Source organism: Manacus candei, unplaced genomic scaffold, assembly GCF_025592945.1.
Source record: "Manacus candei isolate 608988 ecotype Guabito, Panama unplaced genomic scaffold, ASM2559294v1 h1tg000057l, whole genome shotgun sequence".
In the NCBI taxonomy this organism is placed as follows: Eukaryota; Metazoa; Chordata; class Aves; order Passeriformes; family Pipridae; genus Manacus; species Manacus candei.
In genome coordinates this window covers 4,256,604-4,276,354 of record NW_026138105.1, presented here as the reverse complement: position 1 = coordinate 4,276,354, position 19,751 = coordinate 4,256,604, and the positions used below count along the sequence as shown (strand labels likewise).

Genomic DNA, 19,751 nt, shown 5'->3' with positions numbered 1-19,751 from the left:
ACTAAGAGGTTTCAGTGCATTTTCAGCTGCCTTATTGTGATTCTGAGGCAGAAGCTGAGCTTGTCCCACCCATCAAATTGGCTCTCTGGGGACAAGCAGCGACTGCTCCACTGATTCCTGACCACAAGGAAGGAGAAAATCTGATCTCTGAGACACATTTAAAAACCTGATCTACCTGCAGCTCCTTCTGTGCTCCCTTGTGAAAGCTCTGGGATATGAAGTAAAAATGGACAGAAAATGGGCATCATCACATACTGTGAAAATCTCACAAAAGCATTCAGCCCTTAAATTACAAACATGAAGCACAAAGCAAGGTTGATATAAGATGGGTAAAACCCCCACAAATCCATGCAGTGATGTTATGTAAAATAATTATAAACCCCCCCATAAAACAAACCCGAACATGTTAGCCTGCAACAAATGGACTGAGCTCCTGAACGCTCAGCACTGTAAACCAGATTGCAGTGAGCTCCTCAAACACACTCCTTCCCACAGCATGCACATAAAATCTCCCAGGAAGCTCAGTTTAATGTGAATTTACACCTACAGGAGATTATGTTCCCGTATCTGTTCTTATTGCGGTTTTCATCCTCCTTGGCCGTGTCCCAGGACGCCGTTTGGCCCTCGGGGAGTGCCTGCAAAACAAACAACAGTGGGCTGTTTATAAAGAGCTGCCCAGTGCCTTCAGGTGGGTGAAGAGGCCTGAGCAGGACAAAAATAAAGGCGCTGAATAATTCAGCAGCTGACCAAGCAAAAGGCTCTTTGAGGAAAGGGCGTCTCCACTAATGCAAACTGTGCAGACCGTTTGCATCTCTTGGCTTCTGCCAGCCAAGAACAGTTTTCCTCCTGCTACTTCTCATCTAAAAGGATCAGGGGGATTTGTTTCTGGCTGCACAGCCACAGGGTAACCTCATTTTCCCCTGAAGAACAAGACTGGTGGAGATCTCAGGTAAGTACACCTCTGAGAGAACCCAGAGGGCTGAAACGCAGCGCTCGGCCCTTTGTACTGGAGTTGAAAATACATACAGTGGTTTCACCAATTTCTGTGTTAATAATGGGTGATGCAATACAATCCACTGGCTGGTTTTCTGTGAGGAAAAATAAAGCAGCTCGGGATTTTAGGTCAGTGTAAGGAAGAGGGGCAAAAGGAGGTAAAACACGCCCGTGAAGTATGAAAATAAACAGCCATTTCCCTAAAATCTGCTCTTTCAGTTGAAGAAGGATGGGTAGGGGAGACTGGCAGCACTCAGTGCTACCCTACCTACAGCTTGGCCCTACAACTGCTCTGAACACACTGGAATGAGCCATTTCCCCCTTGAGACATGCCCAGGGAGGAATTTAAGGCAGAGCCTGGAAAGCAGCAGTTGGCAGGGGATGGTGGCTGGAAGGTGGTCCTGGGTGAGAAGAACAGCTCCCCCTGAACTGCCTCAATAGTTCTGCCTCCTCCAAGATGTACTCCCTAACATGATTCTACATCACCAAAACCAACATTATGAATTGTATTATTTCTGCTCCCCGGGGAATTACGGGGGTTTTATACCCCAATCATCGTAAAATCCTATCTGCCTCAGCTAGCAGCTGTGCTAGGAAATGAATTTATATTCATCTTCACAAGCCATCCAGGTCTATTATGTGCCTGAATGCAATAGCAGAGAGACACAATTAGGATCTACAACACTGACATTACAATTAAACTTAATATGAGCAAACCCCTTGCAGAGCAGATCGCTGTGAATGTCCCCCAAAGGGATCCAGGACAGCAAATGTCAGGCACTGCAGCACTGCCAGGAGCACTGCTGACAAAAACAGGGACAGCCAGTTCCCATTCAAACACCCAGGAGAAAGAGTAATAACTCTGTAATTGGGCAGGTCTTTGATCACACATAGATTTCCTTTGCAGACAGTTGTTTCCAAATAGCAGCTCATCTCCTGAGGAAAAACACCCACCAACAAACCCACACACAACAAAAAAATCCCCCAGTAAAAGAAAAGAGGTGAGAAAGGCTCATTTTCGTCTTTGAAGACTGAGGAAAAAGGTGCCTTATTTTTCCACTAATATCAAATTACAGCAGGTTGACCAGAGAATGGCAACAGGCATGAGGCACCTAATTAGAGCCTGATCTGAAAAGGAAAACAAATAAAAGAAATAAAAGCAAACCCTTTTTCATGACTTCCATGTGGACTGAGCTGTCTTGTCCAGAGAAAACACATTCAGGCCCAATAAATCTCTTTTAAGTGAACCATATCCTTTCATGAGATTTGAACATGAAATTCTCCGCTGAAATTGGTGTTTTTATATTTGCTGATAGAGCCTCCAAAGATTTAAGAGTCCAGGAATTTTCAGCTCGTTCAATCCCACAGAAATCTCTGCTTCCCACGGAACTGTCCAGCCCCAAAGGGAGGGAGCTGTGTGAGCAACACAAACTACCTTTGCTGGGGGGCACCTTATAAACCTTTTATAAACATCAGATGAACAAACTGGGGTAACTCCATATGCACTGGTTGTACAGCCCAAAGAATTTTCCTGTGTGATCACTAAAAATGCAGCACCAAGAATTGAAACTGCATTAGAAATAAAGACAAAAATATCAATTATAATGAGGTTGCATCCACAAAAAGAGGAGCACACCTAATGTTCTGCTCGTTCAGGTTTTGTTGGTACAATAACTACCTCCATAACTGCAAAAAAGTTACTAATTCTGTTTCTATCTGCATTATCAGCAATGTTAAATCAGGACAGATCACTCAGGCACTGGTAGTTAATTCATATTTCACAGGAAACGCTCCCCCTTCTTCCTTTGACTTGGTAACAGCAGAATTTCAGTGTTCAAAAAACTATACTTGATTTTTAGGCTTTTTCTACTTCTAAAACTTTCTAAACTCCTTTTAGAGAAGTTTTGGGAAATTTATACTGAAATATCTTCCCACCAGTGGAATTTAGGTTACAGTGAAGCTTTTTAAACTATAAATTGATCTAAATTTTAGCTGAAATTACAAGGATAGATCTCTCAAAGTCAGATTCATCTCAATCAAGCTTCCTAAGCACCACGGCCCAAACATGACTGAAGTGTTCCCATTAAATTGAGGCTTACTGCAAGCCAATTTAAATTTCCAATGGATGCATTTAGTTAGTCTGCTGTTTGTTTTTAATTTAAATATGAAAATTTGAATCCTTCATCTGCACTGATCTACCTCAATGCTGCAGTATTGCTGCCAAAGGCAACAGCATCAGTTAAAAGCCTCCCTGTTCATCCCAAATTGTGCCATGGAGCCCTGGCCCTCTCCCTGTAGTCACTCTCTCCTCAACAGTGGTAGAAAAACTGTTCCCACAACTCTGCTGAGAGCCAGAATTAAAAACTGTTTTGGCTAAAAAAAAAAATAACCTGAAAAGAAGTATTTCAGCCATTCATTTTGCAGTGCTATGTCATAACCTGGACCACTGGATCTGTTCTTTAGACCACAGGAAGATGTGCAGGCAGAAATTAAAGGGTCAAAACCCAGAGGTGACTTCCATAAGCTGAAGAATTTCAATACTATGATGCTTGAGGAAGGAGCCACAAAATCCAAAATAGCTAAACCATCTCAGTAATGCAGCAGGAGAATGTGCTTTAGTGACATCCTAAATCATAATGGAAAATGAGTTTGGGTAATTAAGCTTATTATCTCCTCAGCCAGTAATTGGTGCTTGCAGTAAGTCTACGGGACTAGTCCCACAGCTCACAACAAATCAGGGCTGATATGTTCTGGAAAAGGAACTGGAGACATTTAAATGAGTCCTGTTTAAATGTTTATGGCTATTCCTAATCCCAAATAGTGCCATCTACACCCAGAGCCACAGATAAGATTTTTTTCCCTTCTGTTCTGCTTGTTTCCTTGCTGAACAGAAGCAGCAGCCAAAAAAGGTCCAAGTCACACCTTGCCCTCAGGTGCACAGGAAGGCCCAAAATAACCCCCCCACGGGGAGTGCTGACAGATTCCCACGTTCACACTCAGTTATCATCCACTTCACACCAGCACTGACACCTCTTACACAATCACATCCTGCTTCTCAGCTCAGCGTGGAGCCACCAGAAATGGTTTTTTTGTGGATGCCCTCAGTAAAACCCGCTGCCTGTGCCCCAACACGGAGGTGCAGGCAGCCTTTAAACAAACATGGAATGCAATTTCCAGGTTACCGAGCAGAGATGAGAATATACAGAGATAAGAGATTGTCATGTGTGACTGATATGCTCCCTTCAAAGCGATTTTTCATGAGAGTAAAATTATTTGGTAACATGTCACTAAACAGGCTGCAATTTGTGCTATCAATTTGCAAAGTAAGTAGAAAATCAGCTCCTTGGAAGAAAAAAAAAAGAACATATTTGGAGGAGACACTGATATTAGTGTCTGAAAACACGTTTTAAAAAGAGACATCAAATTCTTTTTTAAGACTTTATCGACTGTTCTGCAAAGCGTTTTGCAGAGCAGGTTTTGCAGCTTTGTGCTCCTGCAGATCCCCACTCTCAGCCAGGCTCCAACCTCCCACCCTCCAGGAGATTCCTGACATCCTCCCTGCTATTTGGAGCCGAAGTGCTGCCTGCATCCCGTGCTCCAAAGCCTGAATTCCAGCCTGGAAAAACGCCTGTACGCGGGCAATTAGCACCGATTGAAGGGTGGAACAGCCCAGGGGATCTGTGAGCTCGTGGCAGCCTCCAGGCTACTCCTCCTAAAGAAAGGAATTATGCAAATCCATGGAATGTCACCGTCATTACACACGTCTCTAGATGGCACTTTCTGGGAAAGGCACCACTTGTGGAGCTGAAAGTTGCATTGACATTTTTCATGCTAATGTGCTATTTTGATAATTACCCGTGCCAGTGCCAGAAAATTACATATATGCCAGCACCTGTTTTCTTCTTGAGCATCAAGAACTAGATCTCAGGGCATCTGTAATTGGGCTGAATGCAGGTTTGGGTACTGCTCATGGAAATGGAGGCCGAGGGGGGGCTCAGCAAATCTCCTAAGGGAATTATTACCCTTTCTCAATATTAAACACAGCTCTTTATATTGATAGCTTAATTAGCATGCTTGATTATGGGGCAAGAGTGAGTAGACCTGGTTAACATACAGTTTCCAGAAACATTTGCTATGAAACAGTCTTTGATTCCATCTGATTAAAAAAAAATGCTCCTGGTGACAACCAGGAAAAGACTCCCTCTCAATTAGAGCAAAGCCCAGCATTGAGGGGGGACAAACCCCATGGACTCTCACTTGCAGGGTGTAAAAGTGAGCTGTTTTCATTAAGTAACTTATTTTTCACAGCTGTTACGTTATTTTTAAGTAGTTTTAATGCCACTGTGCATATTAATTGCTTATTGCCTTCCCACAAGCATACTACATTCATTATAATTATCCCTTGCTAGAGCTGAGCCTCACATATGTTTGATGCTATTTCCCTCCTCTGTTTGCTCTGCTTGAAATGTATATTCCTTTTCCAGCTCCTCCCCAGTGTTGTGTTTTTCTGGTCATTTGGATTATATTCCTGGTCATTCCAGCTTTGGGGTGAAGATGTGGAGCGGAAGAGGGCTGTTTTCATTTTTCCAGCTTACCTTTTACTCCTCTCCTCACACAAATTTGGAAGTGCCAGAGGTTTGAGTGTACTGGAAAATTCCACTTTCATTTAAGCTGCACAAATTCCTGTCTTTGACTTTACAACTCTGCATTCAGGTCATGGCACTGTGATTAAATTTGATCAATGGCGAGGGAGTATTTGGATCTCCCCCAAAAGCTCAAGCAAAACCCCTTCCTTTTCTTACAGCTTGGTTTACACTATCCAAGGAAAGCAGATCAGTAAGGAAGGGACTGTGGGACTCCACGTCCTGCATTGAGTTCAGCACCTGTTAAATATTTACTGTCTGCTCCTTATGGGAGAGAGGGCACATGCTATGGGATGAGCAAAATGTCACTGACTTATTGCTATAATAAACACCTTCTCTTGGTACCTGAGGGCCACCAAAGGTTGACAGTGCTGTAAAATCCTGCCCTCATAAACCAAAATAAGAAAGGAAAGGATTAAGAGGGTGAATTAAGGAAAAGAAGCTCTTAAAACACAGTTATCCTCCCTTCCAAGGTTCTATCCCTCATGAGTGCAACTTCTTGTGAGGAAAGACAATGCACAGGCATCCCCAAAATGCCAGGCAGTGGAAGGACTGTAGGAAAATTTATTTCCAGGGTCAAGAACACTGGACTTAAAAAACATTCACCTTCATGGCTTGTCAAACACGGGGCCTGGGGAAAGACACACCCCCTGTTCTTCTCAGGGCTTTTATCATCCCTGGCCCCCTTCTGTGGGGACCTGCAAACATCTCTGCAAGGACTTACCTTTTTCTCATACCAGGGAAAGTTTCTCTGGAATGCAGGAGGAGAAAACACCCAAAACTGCCTCTAGGACAGATGCCTCTTCCAGGCAGGAAAGTCTCTCTAAGCGAAATAAGCCCTGATCTCGCGATAAATCTTTCGGAAGGGTCTTCTGCCCTTACACTCCTCTACTACAGGTGAGTGAAGGTTCCTCTTACCTCATACTCCTCTTTGAAGCCATAGCCCTGTCCCCTCTTCATCTGGGTGATGTGCTGCAGCAGGTCTGCCACTCGGATGGCAGGCTGGAACTGCCCCCGGGGGTAGGACATCTCCACGGGCTCGCAGCTGCGGTACGGGTGGGTCTGGATGGTCAGCGTGGGCTGGGGCATCTCTCCATGGCTGCTGTCTGTTGGAAAGACAGGGAGGCAAAGCAAGCTTTCACCACTCTGCTATTTCCAGGCTCATTCTCTCTTTTACCTGTTTCTCCACCACCCCGTAGGTTGGGGCCGGTGAAAAGAAGCTAAGAAGTAAGTAAGAAACACGCACTATATAAGTATATAAATAAGTAAGAAACAAACAGCCTTCAGCTGCCTGGAAACTAAATCACACTGGAGTAATTCCTTGTGTCAAGGACACAAACACAAAGAGCTGGGAACAGAGTGAACAGCCAGCCAGGCTGCTGAGGACACAGCATAAGGGTGAGCTCCCCAGAACTCCAACAAAATTACATACCTGTCTTCACAAACCTGCAAAGAACACAGCTGAGAGATACACACAGATGAGCAAGAGATTCGAGCAGCATTTGGGGTGTACAGCATGAGATAACTGAAAGGGGCCCAAGTGAACAGCAAACAAATTATTAGCATTTCAAATAAGCCACATGGGACACCGGAGGTAAATTAAACTGCTCCGCTAGTTCAGGCCTAAAATTTTATATGTCAATTACAAAGATGGAATATCATCAGAAATAATAAAGCAGTGTAAAAATGCAGTTATCCTGCATGCAGAAATTTAAATTTCAGATGTGTAAACTTAATAGGAAAAGGGTGTTTTTTTGGAGAAATGGATTGAAAGAAATCTATCACTATGCAGATGGAACTGCAACCTCCTATCTCCAGCAAAACTGTGTACCCAACAAGATATTACTGGTGAACTAATAGAAAAGAATTTAAATAATAACTTCAATTACCAAACAACTGACTGTAACAACTTTTAATAACAGGAACTCAGATTAAATGAAAAATTCAGTTTCTTATCTACCAGAGTTGACCAAATTTAAATAGTTGGCCAAATATACCATTGGTTTTTCCTGAGATTACAGGGATCTGAGATGTTCAGGTCCTTCCACACACACAATTCTTTCTGATCTTACCCAAAGCCAAGCTTTAGCAAACAAAAAACCTCCCTCCCTCAGATTGTTGATAAACCCCCCTTAAGCTGGCACACACGGGGCTTGTTCACTGACAAAGAGCTGAAACACCCCCCTCGTCAGCAACACTGCAGCCGTGTCTTTGAAGGGATGAAGAATAAATAAATCAAATTGCAATTTCAGGGTGGGCTTTGAGAGGCAGAAATATGGTCAGAATGCTACTGTAAACATTGGTTGAGAAAGCACTGTGGGGTTGGATCAGAGGCAGTCAGGGCTCCCTGTGCCCCTCCTGTGAAGGTGGGCAGGAGCAGAGAGGTGAGGGATCCCTCTGCCTTCTTGGCAGCTGGTCAACCAGTGACATGACAAAACATGACAAATAACACCTTAGCTGGTTTACTGTTAGATTAAGGGGAAGATATGAAGACAGGGATATGCTGTGTTTGGAAGCTGGAGGACTGTGAGGAGGAGACAGGAATGCCAGCAGTGGACACTGCTGCTTGATCACCAGTGAGATAAAATCATCTGGTGGGTGAATTATCACATCCCGCTCTTCTGAAATAAATTAGCACACTGATCATCTGCTCTGAAGATGAGACTCCTGAATTTAAGGATTTCTAGGTCCCAGGTTCTCATCAACACAGTCACATTTCCAGGACACTCGGAGATTTACAGGGCTATGGCTCAAGCGAAGCAACCCTCACACACAAAATGTGAATAAATTTGGGATTTAAGGAAGAGTAACATCCAAAGCACTTGTATAATCATCCCTAATGCTCTGACTAATGACAGTGTGAGAACTCTGAGCAGAGGGAATTTCAAGGCCTATTAATTCCCCTAGTTGGATTGGCTTTCCCAATGCATCTTTCCCCCCCTATTCCCTATTAACCTCCCGTAATGGGAAGGAGAAGATTTTTATCGCGGACCATTTCCGACAGACGTACTATGCTTAATTTTCCATCATTAGGTTTAATACAAACCCAATCTCACAATTGGCTTCTCTCAGGAACCTGCAAGTAATGCCACAATTTTATCAGCCCCAATTAAAAAACATTATGAGCTCCCTATTCGAGAGGGAGCCTTAAAACTAATGTGTGGTTCTGGAGCTAATACAGGGAGGGCACAGCAGAGCACAGGCCACCTGTAAAATGCAGCTCAGATCAGCCAACTCCTTTGCAGGCAATTAGTGATTTCTCTCTTCATCAGTTCCTTTAATTCTGCTGTACTTGGCTCTCTTCTCAAAGAGATGTAGCACAGGGAAATGTGAGAGCCAGGACAGCGGTGCCCCCTCCCTTCCAGAATAATTTCTCTCAAAGTAGGTGCTCATGTTACATGGAACAGGAAGAAGGTGCTCAGAAGCAAAGAGGGGTCTGTCTCTGGCCTTTGAGTCTATAGTGACAACTGGTCTCTTTGGTCAGTGAGATAAAAATTGGTACAAACCCCATTGATTGTAGGAACAACTCTTGCAGCATTGTCACAGAATGGTTTGAGTTGGAAGGGACCTTAAAGATCATCTTGTTCCATCCCCCCTTCTATGGGCAGGGGTACCTTCACTAGACCAGGTTGCTCCAAGCCCCATCCTTGGACACTTCCAGGGATGGGGCAGCCACAGCTTCTCTGAACAACCTGTGCCAGGGCCTCCCCACCCACACAGGGAACAATGTCAAGTGTGGTCCATGGCATCACACCTTTTGTGTGCCACTCACCCAGCCACGTGCTTCTGCTTAAAGAAAAGTATCACACAATCTGGGTCATCCTACTCTCAGCCCTGTGACACACAGCTGAAACAAGATCATCACCTCCCTCCAGACCTCCATGACAAACACATCGTGAACATCCTCTGTGCTACCTGCAAGAAAACCCGATCCCAACAACTGCACCAGCTCCAGACTGTCTGTTGTTGCCACCAGCATTTTATCTGGGCCAAGGAAAATGTAGAGGTGCTTTTAGGGAGACAAACTGCCACGTGAGAGGCGAGCCTGGAGTTTACACGTTGTGCTACTAAAGCCTGATGCAAGTAACACATTGTTCCTCCTCCACCTCATCAGCCCATGAGTGTGGAGCTCAGTGTGGCTAATGAGCTGCTCAGAAAGGCACAGCACCCTCTCCAGGATGTGCTGTTTACAGCAATCCTGTGAACAATTCACAGTGCAGGTACGAGGGAGGGAGCAGCAAAGTGATCTCTCACCAGGACAGTCAACCAAGAGAGTCTTTAGAGGGCTGGCAAATGGGCTTTGCTTTTCCTGCAGGTTGCAGCTACGAACCACATCTCATTCCTTTTGGCACAATTATTACTGGAAAAGACAACAATAGATACCATACTTTAATTTTTGCACTAAAGGCAAGTCAAAGCGATTTTCCACAGTCCCTTTTCTCTGTCAGCTTCTCACAAACGTGTCCCCAGTCCCCTGCAGAAGAGGATGACTCTGCAGGACAAACTGACCAAGACTTTTCACTAAATTTTTGGCAGTGGCTCTGAAGCACGTGTGCCTTCCATGAGTTTTTGGTCAGAAAAGAAAAGCAAGAAAATAACTTTTTTTTTTTGTAGGAAAGTTGCACAAAATAATTCACTCTAATGCTCAGAAACTACTAAACATACAGAATCGTGCATTGGGGTTTTCTGGATTATACTTCATATGCACATCTTATTTCTAGTCATATGTCCTCATATTTGTGACAGGAACACACACCATCATATTTCATTGCATACCAAAGAGGGGAGTACAGTTCCAAAAAATAATCCAAATTAAAACATCTCAAGATGTGGTGATTCCATTCTGACCCCAAAAGTTGTGGCAATGGTTAATTACCCTCGCTGTCTAAACATTTCCTAATTGCAATTTGATTTTGCTTAGCTTTGATTGCAGGCACTGAATCTTATTATACCTCCTGTTAGATTAAAGAGCCCTCTGAGCATTTGAAATCCTGACCCACGCAGGCACTGATCAAATCACTTCTTCAGATCCTCTTTGATAAAACAAATCAATTGAGAGCTTCTGAAGTCTCATTAGGGCAGGCTGCTCAGGGTCCTGGTTCTTTCCCAGAACCATTTCCAGTTTTCCACAGTTCTTTTTTGTGCAGCTGTAAATAAGACAGGTGTTCTGCCTGTTGCTGGAAACACACTCCTAATGAGAGGATAATTTCTAATATTAGCAGCTTGTGACAGCAAGGTCTGTTACCCTTGTTTGTCAACCCTTTCTAGTGCAATACTTTTACTCCCCACACTAAGATGCCCTTTGCCAACACAGATGCTGGCACATTCATGATTCCCCATCCCTGGAAGTGTCCAAGGCCAGGCTGGATGGGATTTGGAGCAACCTGCTCTACTGGAAGGTGTCCCTGCCCATGGCAGGGGGTGGAATGAGATGATCTCTAAGGTTCCTTCCAGCCCAAACCATTCTATGATCAGCCTAAGAGTTCACAGAACACCCTGAATTTTTGCAGAAGACATTAAATTAATGATTCACTGGCTCTCATATAACTAGTCTGATTGGGAGACATGTCAGGCATCTCAGTTTGCGTGTTTAGTGTGTAACTGCAGAGGATCAAATTTAACAACGTTGACTTCACGTATTTGTAAACTCTCCCTGCTTATGAAATGGTGCTTTTTGTGACTCTCTTCACTGAAGAAAATAATCATGAACTTGTTGAACTCAATTCTGAGGTCTTATTTTGCCAAAAGAAACAGAACAGAGCCCAGCACGCAGAGGGGAGCTGGAGCAGAGGCCAGTGAGGTGGAATCTTCCCCCATATGATGAGTAACCCTGAGGGTGAGATACTATTGCCTGCCCATTGCTGCTACACCACCTTGTATTATATACTTTTGTGCTACCCAGACAAGGGAAATAAATATGTTTCCCTCCACAGAAAAACTGATAAACTTCTCCACAGATGTCACAGATAAAGATGAAGAGCAGCTGAGGAATTAGATTCCCAGTCTCAAAGTGACTCTGTATGATCAGTGCAACATCCCAGTAAGGCTGCTGGGAGGGGACCTGCTCCTCCAGGCACCTTTGGGGATTAAAGCTTTAGATGCTTTTATAGATATCATCTTGTTTTGTAAACACAGTTAGAGAAATGGATATCTGGACACAGAGTATGATGTTGCCTCCTGACCAGAAAACCAACTTAAGTCTCAGACAACTAAAAGCAAAGCTGAACTAACGTGTCATCTTCTATACATGGAGAAGTTTCTTTCAAAACTTTTGCTTTAATAACCACAAATTCCTTCTGTGTCTGAAACGACAGGCCTATCATCTCTGCTTATATTTTTATTCTCTTAGCCTTGGCAAGTGATAAGATGTGGTAAGACATCCTTTGCACAAAATAAATTATGTTTTGAGTGGTGTTTGTGATGGATTTAATTACACACAGAGCCAGTCTCTCTACACCAGAGTAAGGGTTGTCATCTTGACATCTCCTGAGGATGACTCCAGCATGGCTGATACCTCCTGCCCTTACACCAGGGATATGGTGCAAGCTGGAAAAAATAATCTGCTTTTTTGTGTGCATCAAGGCTTTGTTATATGATAAATATCCAGCTATAATGCACTATCTACAACACCAATAGTGCTATGGCAAAGCAGAGTCAAAACATCCCTTATCAAATGATATCAACCGAGCTATGAAAAGCCTTAACAAAAAGCCTTCTGATAGCAGGCTTGACAGAGAACAGAAGATACACCTTCTATTTCAAAGGCTGTGAAGAAGCCACATATCCATAATTTTTTTAAAAAAGTAAGTCATTTTCTCCAGGTTCTAGAGATTTTTAAGACTTGCTTGGTTAACACCTTATGCAAGAGCATTCTAATAGTATAAAAACCATTCCACACATTTTCTTCATCAGTTAGCTTAGAAAAAAAATCCTGTTAAAGGCACAAAGTTCCTTTGGTGAGGTGGGCAAAGATTTGGGGACAAGTGTAACTGCAGCTCTTCAGTTGTGTGGACCTTGCCAAGTCAAATCTCTCTCTGCCTCCTCGGTGAAGAGAAGGTGCCAGACCTACCCACCTCTCAGAGCAATTCATTAGTTACAGCTGAAAAACTACTGGCAGTTTCAAAACACCACAGGAAACTGGAAGCCATTAATGGCTGGAAAAGGGAGTTTTCCAAGCCACCTGATCTTCTGCAGGCAGAAAGAAATGTAAGAGAAGTTCAGCTCAAGGATCCCTACAAGGGTCTGCCCCCTCCCTGCTCCTTCTGCTGCCAACCTGAGCACAGGGAAATGATGGGAAAGCCTCTCCCATGGCCTGGGAGGCTGCAGATACAACTGAACAGGTCAAGCTGTTGATTTTTGAGCTTCCATTGCATAAAAATAACTCATCCCACAATTAAAAGAACCAGTAATGCTGTTAGAGCAGCGATATTGGCTTCTGAACATCTCTGAGTCCTTCAAACCAGGTTGTGGATACACCCACAGCAGATTGGTTAAGAATGGGTAAAGCCCATCCAAAGCTACATAAGAGTGAAATCCAGGGAAAATTTCTCTGTCTTTCCAAGCCCAAGCCAGTCTCATGACAAGGAGGCTCTCCCTGCTTGTTCTGCCCAGCTGCAAGCAGCTACGAGGCACTGCAGTCCCCATCCTCTCTGGAGGGCAGCAGCTCCTGTTGTGAGGATCCTGAAATGAGAAAAAGGCTAAATGTCCTCACATACTGCTGGGAGATGACAGTGGATGCAAAGGAAAGACATGCTGGTTCCCTGGGAGAGACTGCACTGATCAGATCTCCTGAACATCCTCAAGAGGTCCTGGCCATGAACATTTTCTCTCAAAAACAACCTCTCAGCTTGTGCTCCCTCCTCTTCAGGTGAATATCCACCTCTTTTATTTCTCAGTGTCAGATATTCAGTTCTCTAGTGAAGGTCTTTGTGAGAAACATTTAAAATCCAGAGTTGTCCAGGACTGGAAGAGAAAATGACCTCACTAAAAACATGCATTACATAAGAAAGGATTAATCAAGCATGGGATAGGGTAGAGGCAAAACCAAAATCCCCTAGATCTTATTATCAACAAATCTTGTCCCAGTCAAGCCTAGGGAGTCATCTACTACTGCAGATACAGAACATTTATTAGCAGAATGTACAACAGTTGGGAACAAACAGTGCTGAACTGCAGGCAGAGCCCAGAGATGGATATTGGTAGTGGGATGACTGATGTCCCTTTTAAGATATCTTTCTCTTTCCTGGGAATGAATATTAAGGAACATCAAAAATTAAACTTATTTTGCTCATACAGCAACATCCAAGGTCTGATGAATCTTTCTGAGAAGCCAGAACACCAAGGTCTTAATTTGTCTTCGAGTCACAAGACAGAAATTTCTCCAGTGTCAAGGAATGTTTCACAGCCTGTTAAATTCAGGTGGAACTGGGGTGGTGACCAGTCAGTGTAATTCAGGTCTTAAAAGTGCTCTAAACTTCACATCCCATGTGTAAAGCAGGGAAATAAATTCTTACTCAGATATAGTGGTAAGTAAAAGTTTAAAAGAGTTTTGAACACCAAAGTTAAATTCCTATTTCCTCTTTTTCCTCTCTAAAATTTGGGATTTTAAGAGTTTGGGGGGATTTTTGGCTTTTGCTTTGCCATGAGAAATACAGATTGAACCTGTTCATTGCTCCTTGAGCTTCAGGAGATAAAATGTGCAGTTCACACCATAATTCTGTCATGACAGAGAGGGAAAACAGCTCCCCCAAACAATGATCAGGTTTTCCCAGATGCTGAGTGCAAGACAGAGAAGTTTCACATCTTCCAGCAAACTGCAGGTCAGGGCCCTGCTTCTGAGGCACAGCCAAAAGAGAAACCTGGCTTTGGACTTTTCTATTGAGTCTCTGGGAAATGAGAACAAACCTTCTGGAAAATGGACTCCTTTCCCTGCCCACCTCATTCCAAGAGGCCTCATCCATTGCTGTCAGCTTTTGACAGACAACAGGATGAATGTGTGTGTTGTGGCAGCCCCTCCAAGCCTCTGTGCCCAGGCTGTCAGTCTGGAAGCCAAAGAACAGCCACTGGTTGTAATTCCATCCTGGTCTAGGATGGCCCTTCAGCGTGTTCTGAGTGATGTTCAAGGCAGTCACTGCACATTACTGGGTCTGGGAGGGAGCATTTACTGCAGATAATCCAAAATGACAGGTCTGATAAACACCACTGGTGAGATTCTGATCAACCACAAATCATCTTCCTGCTTCTGATCAACCACAAATCATCTTTCTGCTTCATAGCAGAGGAACTCATAAATCAGAGAAATCAGAATGGTTTGGGATAGAAGGGAACCTAAAGACCATCTAAGTTCCAATCCCCTTCCACTAGCCCAGGTTGCTCCAAGCCCCGTCCAACCTGGCCTTGGACACTTCCAGGGATCCAGGGGCAGCCACAGCTTCTCTGGGCAACCTGTGCCAGGGCCTCCCCACCCTCACAGGGAACAATTTCTTTTTTAATGTCCAATCTAAACCTGCTCTCTTTCAGTTTAAAGCCATTCCCCCTTGTCCTGTGACTCCAGGCACGCCCTTGTCACAAGTCCCTCTCCAGCTCTCTTGGAACCCCTTTAGGTGCTGGAAGGGGCTTTAAGGTCTCCCTGAAGCCTTCTCTGAACACCCCCAGCTCTTCCAGCCTGTCTCCATAAAAAAGATCCCTTCCAAACCAAACAGTTCTGTGATTCTGTGCTGGCTGCACAGGCACAACCATCTCCATGAGTCAAAACTAAGCTGATGGCAAGGCTGTGTGTGGGGAAATTTGGCCCAGAACCCAAACCTCATTCACAAAAAGAAACACCAAATACTTGTTAGAACTCCTAAACCTTCATTTTTGAACTGTTCTTTAAAAAAAAAAAATAATCAATTAATAACAATAATAAACCAGGAATGAAACAAAAACTTTCCAATTAACACACGACCCCAGGATTAATCGTGATTTTGGAACCCAAACACTTAGCAGTGCTCTCTCTCCAGGTTATTTTCAGGATACAAGGAGTGTGTTTGCTCTCCAGTGCCATACACCATACCTGTCTTCTTACCTAACAGCGTGGTCGATGGGACAGTGTCTGATGATACTTTTGAGATGGAATTCCGGGCACCCACACGACACGGATCAATGGAAACCAACAGAAGATCAACGGGGAAAAAAAGTTACAGAAAACGAAAACAAGGTTAGCTGGGTGGGTCACACTCAGAAGCCTCAGTCTTATAGGTCATATTGGGAAACATAAAAAAGCAAAGGAAATTTAGAAACGAAAGAAAAAGTCTGGCACTAGTACCTGAGTAGTAGGAATTCAACATAGATTTGCTCTGAAGGGTTTTGCTTTGGACAGAAAATGAACAAGGAGAGGGTGATGCTAGGTAGGAAAGACATAAGGAAAAGACTTTAGACATATATTAAGAGAGAGAAAGAGAACAGGGAGAATGTTCCTCAAAGAACACAGTAATATGGGATATATAAGGCTTATCAAAATGAATTATATTTTTCATCTCGACATGCATATTACATTTATTACATTGTCATCATGATGGATTTTCTTTAATATAAGCACTCCACACCCCAAATATAGTATTATAGTTACTGTAAATCAATATGTTCCTACAAGGGATACACATACAGCTACATTCACAGGTCTCTAGTCTAAATATCAATTTTTTTAACCAAAGAAGCAAACTTATGGTTTTATCTCTAGGAGAAATATTCTTAAAAATGACCCCCAAAATACAAACTGCAGAAAGTCAGTATTAACAGTAAAATAAACAACAAAAATACACAGGCAGGGGAGCAATTTTTTGGTTAAAACAGCACAAGATTAAAAGGGACTTGTTCTTCAAGCCAGGGCTGTTCACAGCAAACCCTATAATCCTTTCCCCTGTGAGTTGGGTTCTTTCAGCAGGACAAGCATCCCTGCCTTTTCCCATTAAAGCAACAGATTTCTCAGGACAAGAATCCACAAATTTCCATATTAATAAAATCAAGTATTTCCATATTAATCAAACAATTTTGGAAAGGCTCAACATCTTCACAATAGATTCTTGTCTTGATAGTAAATTTATGAGGTTGGTTTATACCTACAATAGCAAACATGTACATTCTTATGGTAATCCATCATTTTTGAAGGCATATCCTTTTGTTATCACTCTGCATTCACTCTTGGAGTTACAGGCATTTATTTATCTCCTCCTCAGACTGTTGGGAAACAAGCTAATACAAATCTCAGTACATCAGAAAGATGACAGCAGATAACACAGGAAAAACTATTCCACAGCCCAGTGGAAGTAGATAAAACTCAGTGTACATCAAAGTAATTTCAGAAGCAATTTTTGTATCTCTAGAGCAAACACTGCTTAAAAACTTCGAGTTATTCTATGGGGAAAACCAGAGAAGTCACTGGTCTAGGGAGTTCCATAAAGTCAGCAGAATTACCTCCTGAGCAGTTTAGAATCATCTAGTAAATGAACTTGCTCTCACTCTGAGTTCTCCCAGCATATTTTCAGACTTACACCACTTGAAAACACATTAAAACAATTGAATTTTTCATAGTTTAGTCTGCTGGAGCTCTGCCCCAGCTGCCCAGAGTCAGAAAAAGCTTCTCTCCTCTGGGGCCTCTTGCTCTGTGTTTGTCAGCCTAAATCAGACCCTTCTCTTACCACACTCACAACTTGGTCACTTTGGCAGATACATAAAATAAGATCTAAACAGAGGAATTGGTTTGCCCAGCACAACAGAGCAAGTCAGTGCTCAGGGCCTGGAGCAGGACCAAAGGTTTTCTGGAATTTGGGAGTGTAAAGAACTCACAGGGCCTTATTGCCTCTCCAGAACTGCTAAGGATAAATTACTGAGGCAGCTGAAGATAAACCCCTCCCTTCAGTGAGTTTGATTAAAAATGTTACCAAGTGAGGTCTATGAAATGAACAAAAAACCCAAAACAAGCAAACAAACCCTAAAACAAACAAATACCCGCCCCCAAAAAAACAAACCACAAAGAAAACAAAACAACAACAACAAAGTTTCCCAATACTTTGGAGAACTTCTTCCCCAAATCAGTCAGGAAGTGGCTTGTATAATGAAATGTGTACACAGTGCTGCTTCCTAACCAGAGGTTCTTACAAGCACTCAGCTCTGTAATCAAAGGGAACACGTCCAGAGAGGATTTCATATCGGGGTAGAGATTAAGACTTCATTAAAAATTCTCTTTGTATTCCCTGGAGTGGCACGTGAGGCCACATGACAGATCCCTCTAGTCATGCAGAGTGGTGGAGGCTTCTTCCTAGTCTGAAAATTATTCTTCTTTCATTTTTATAAGATTTCTTTTGTACTAGAAACCCCCACAAAAATCCCAGGCAAACCAGTAAAAGGGAATTTAGTACATTTTCCTTTTATGCCTTTGATGAAATGTGGGTTTATTTTTTATTTTTAATAATTTTTGTACTAAAGAAAACACCTCATATTCATGACACTACAAGTCCTTGGACTGCACTTAGCAGGTGACCAGATTATGAGTGAAAATTGTCTATGGGGTAGGAGTAAGAACCAGATCTTGCTGTATTTGTCTTTTGTGAGTCAGAGCAAATCTAAAGACCTCTGGGTGTCACTCACCACAAAAACACTCAGGATATGGAAAGGTGTGAGTTTATATGTTCCTTGGTTCAAAGGGATCCTTAACATCCTGAGTGCCACTTGCCTACATCTTCCTCTCATCTTGTTCTCCTAAATAAAAGCAGAGTAACTTGTAACTCTGTAGTAGTGCCTACTACTGCAAAACTCAGCTCCCCCACTTCCAAAATGCTGGAACACTAAAGCCACAGACCTCATCTCTATCAGTCTCACCCCTGAAGGGTGGCTGGAAAGGGGTCTCCTCCCAAAGTGAGATGTTACAGAAGCTAAGCACACCTTCATAAGGCAGTTTCTAGCAAAACTGGCTGCATTTCAAGGCATTAAATCCTCAGAATCAAACAGTTCCTGCCAGAACCCCTGCCAGGATGTCAGGATGGCTCTGCTGGGGACATGGAATTCTCCTGGCCAAGCCTGGCCCGTGGCATTTTAGCACTGCAAAGCCAGAAGAGCAGAACACATCAGCAGTGCATCACTGCTGAGCTCCTGTACTGCTGCTTCTCCCATCCCTGCCAAACTGCACGGGATTTCTGGGGGGTGACACCCCCCTGCACACCCTCCTGGGCACTGCAGATCTGGGGGACAATTTAGGCCCATCTTGCCTCCAATTTGCCATCTTGGTGCATAATAACCCTGCACAGACCAACGTCTAGGTGTGACTGTGCTGCTTTCCTGGTGTTCCTGCACACCAAAGAGCACACTCCAACACACAAAGACCTTTATCTACCTCTAAGGATTTAGGATGTACTTTTATTTTTTAAAAAGCATGATACTGGAGGAAATGAACAACTACAATGAGCCTGCTTCACCTCCACATGATCCCTGAGTAAAACCAGACAAGCTGGAACAGCCATGGAATAATTTATGTTGCAGCAAACACCTTCTCTGATTCCATATGGTGTCAGAGACAGAGGCTGAGTCCAAAAAAATCTCTTTAATTTAGACCCCTGTATGCATCAATAAGAATCCTGCCTGGATAACAACTAACACTGCAGAATGGAAGGAGGGATGAGGGGCTTTGCTTCAGGCCAGGAAAGATAAATGCCCAATTTTCTACCACTTCCAGCAAGACCTGAGGTCTTGATGCCTCCTCAGAGAAGGAGGGGCTGAGAAGCAGAAGGGCAGCTGTTCAGTTTTGATCTCATTCATGATGGAGAGCACCAGGCAGCACCTCTGAGAGCTGCTGGAGGTGACAGGGCAGTGTGACAGGGAAGCTACAGCAGGAGGGTGGGCAGGGCTCACCCAGGGAGAGCAAAAGTCCTCCTGCCATGGGAGCAGAGCCCTGGCCAAGCTGGAGGGACCATGGGAACAGAAAAGCTTCTACAGGGACTCACTGAATTTCTTCTGCCTGCAAAATTATCAAAATTATTGTGACACAAAGCAAAAACTGGAGGGAAGGGCACAAGCCCTGCAAGGACATGTATTCTGGAGATAAACCTGTCTGCAAGTCACTCAATAACTGTGAGGGATCCT

General features: G+C 43.5%; 1 protein-coding gene across 1 annotated transcript in view; it reads right to left on the bottom strand.

Annotated features, from left to right (window-relative positions):
* Positions 1-19,751, bottom strand: part of PTPRT (protein tyrosine phosphatase receptor type T) — a 457,975-nt gene that overhangs the window by 38,792 nt on the left and 399,432 nt on the right. The window contains exons 19-22 of the mRNA XM_051802833.1: positions 15,943-16,020; positions 15,703-15,738; positions 6,555-6,742; positions 548-635 (exon numbers count right to left, since the gene is read on the bottom strand). Of these exons, the coding sequence (XP_051658793.1) occupies positions 548-635; positions 6,555-6,742; positions 15,703-15,738; positions 15,943-16,020 (390 nt within the window). The remainder of the gene's footprint in view (positions 1-547; positions 636-6,554; positions 6,743-15,702; positions 15,739-15,942; positions 16,021-19,751) is intronic.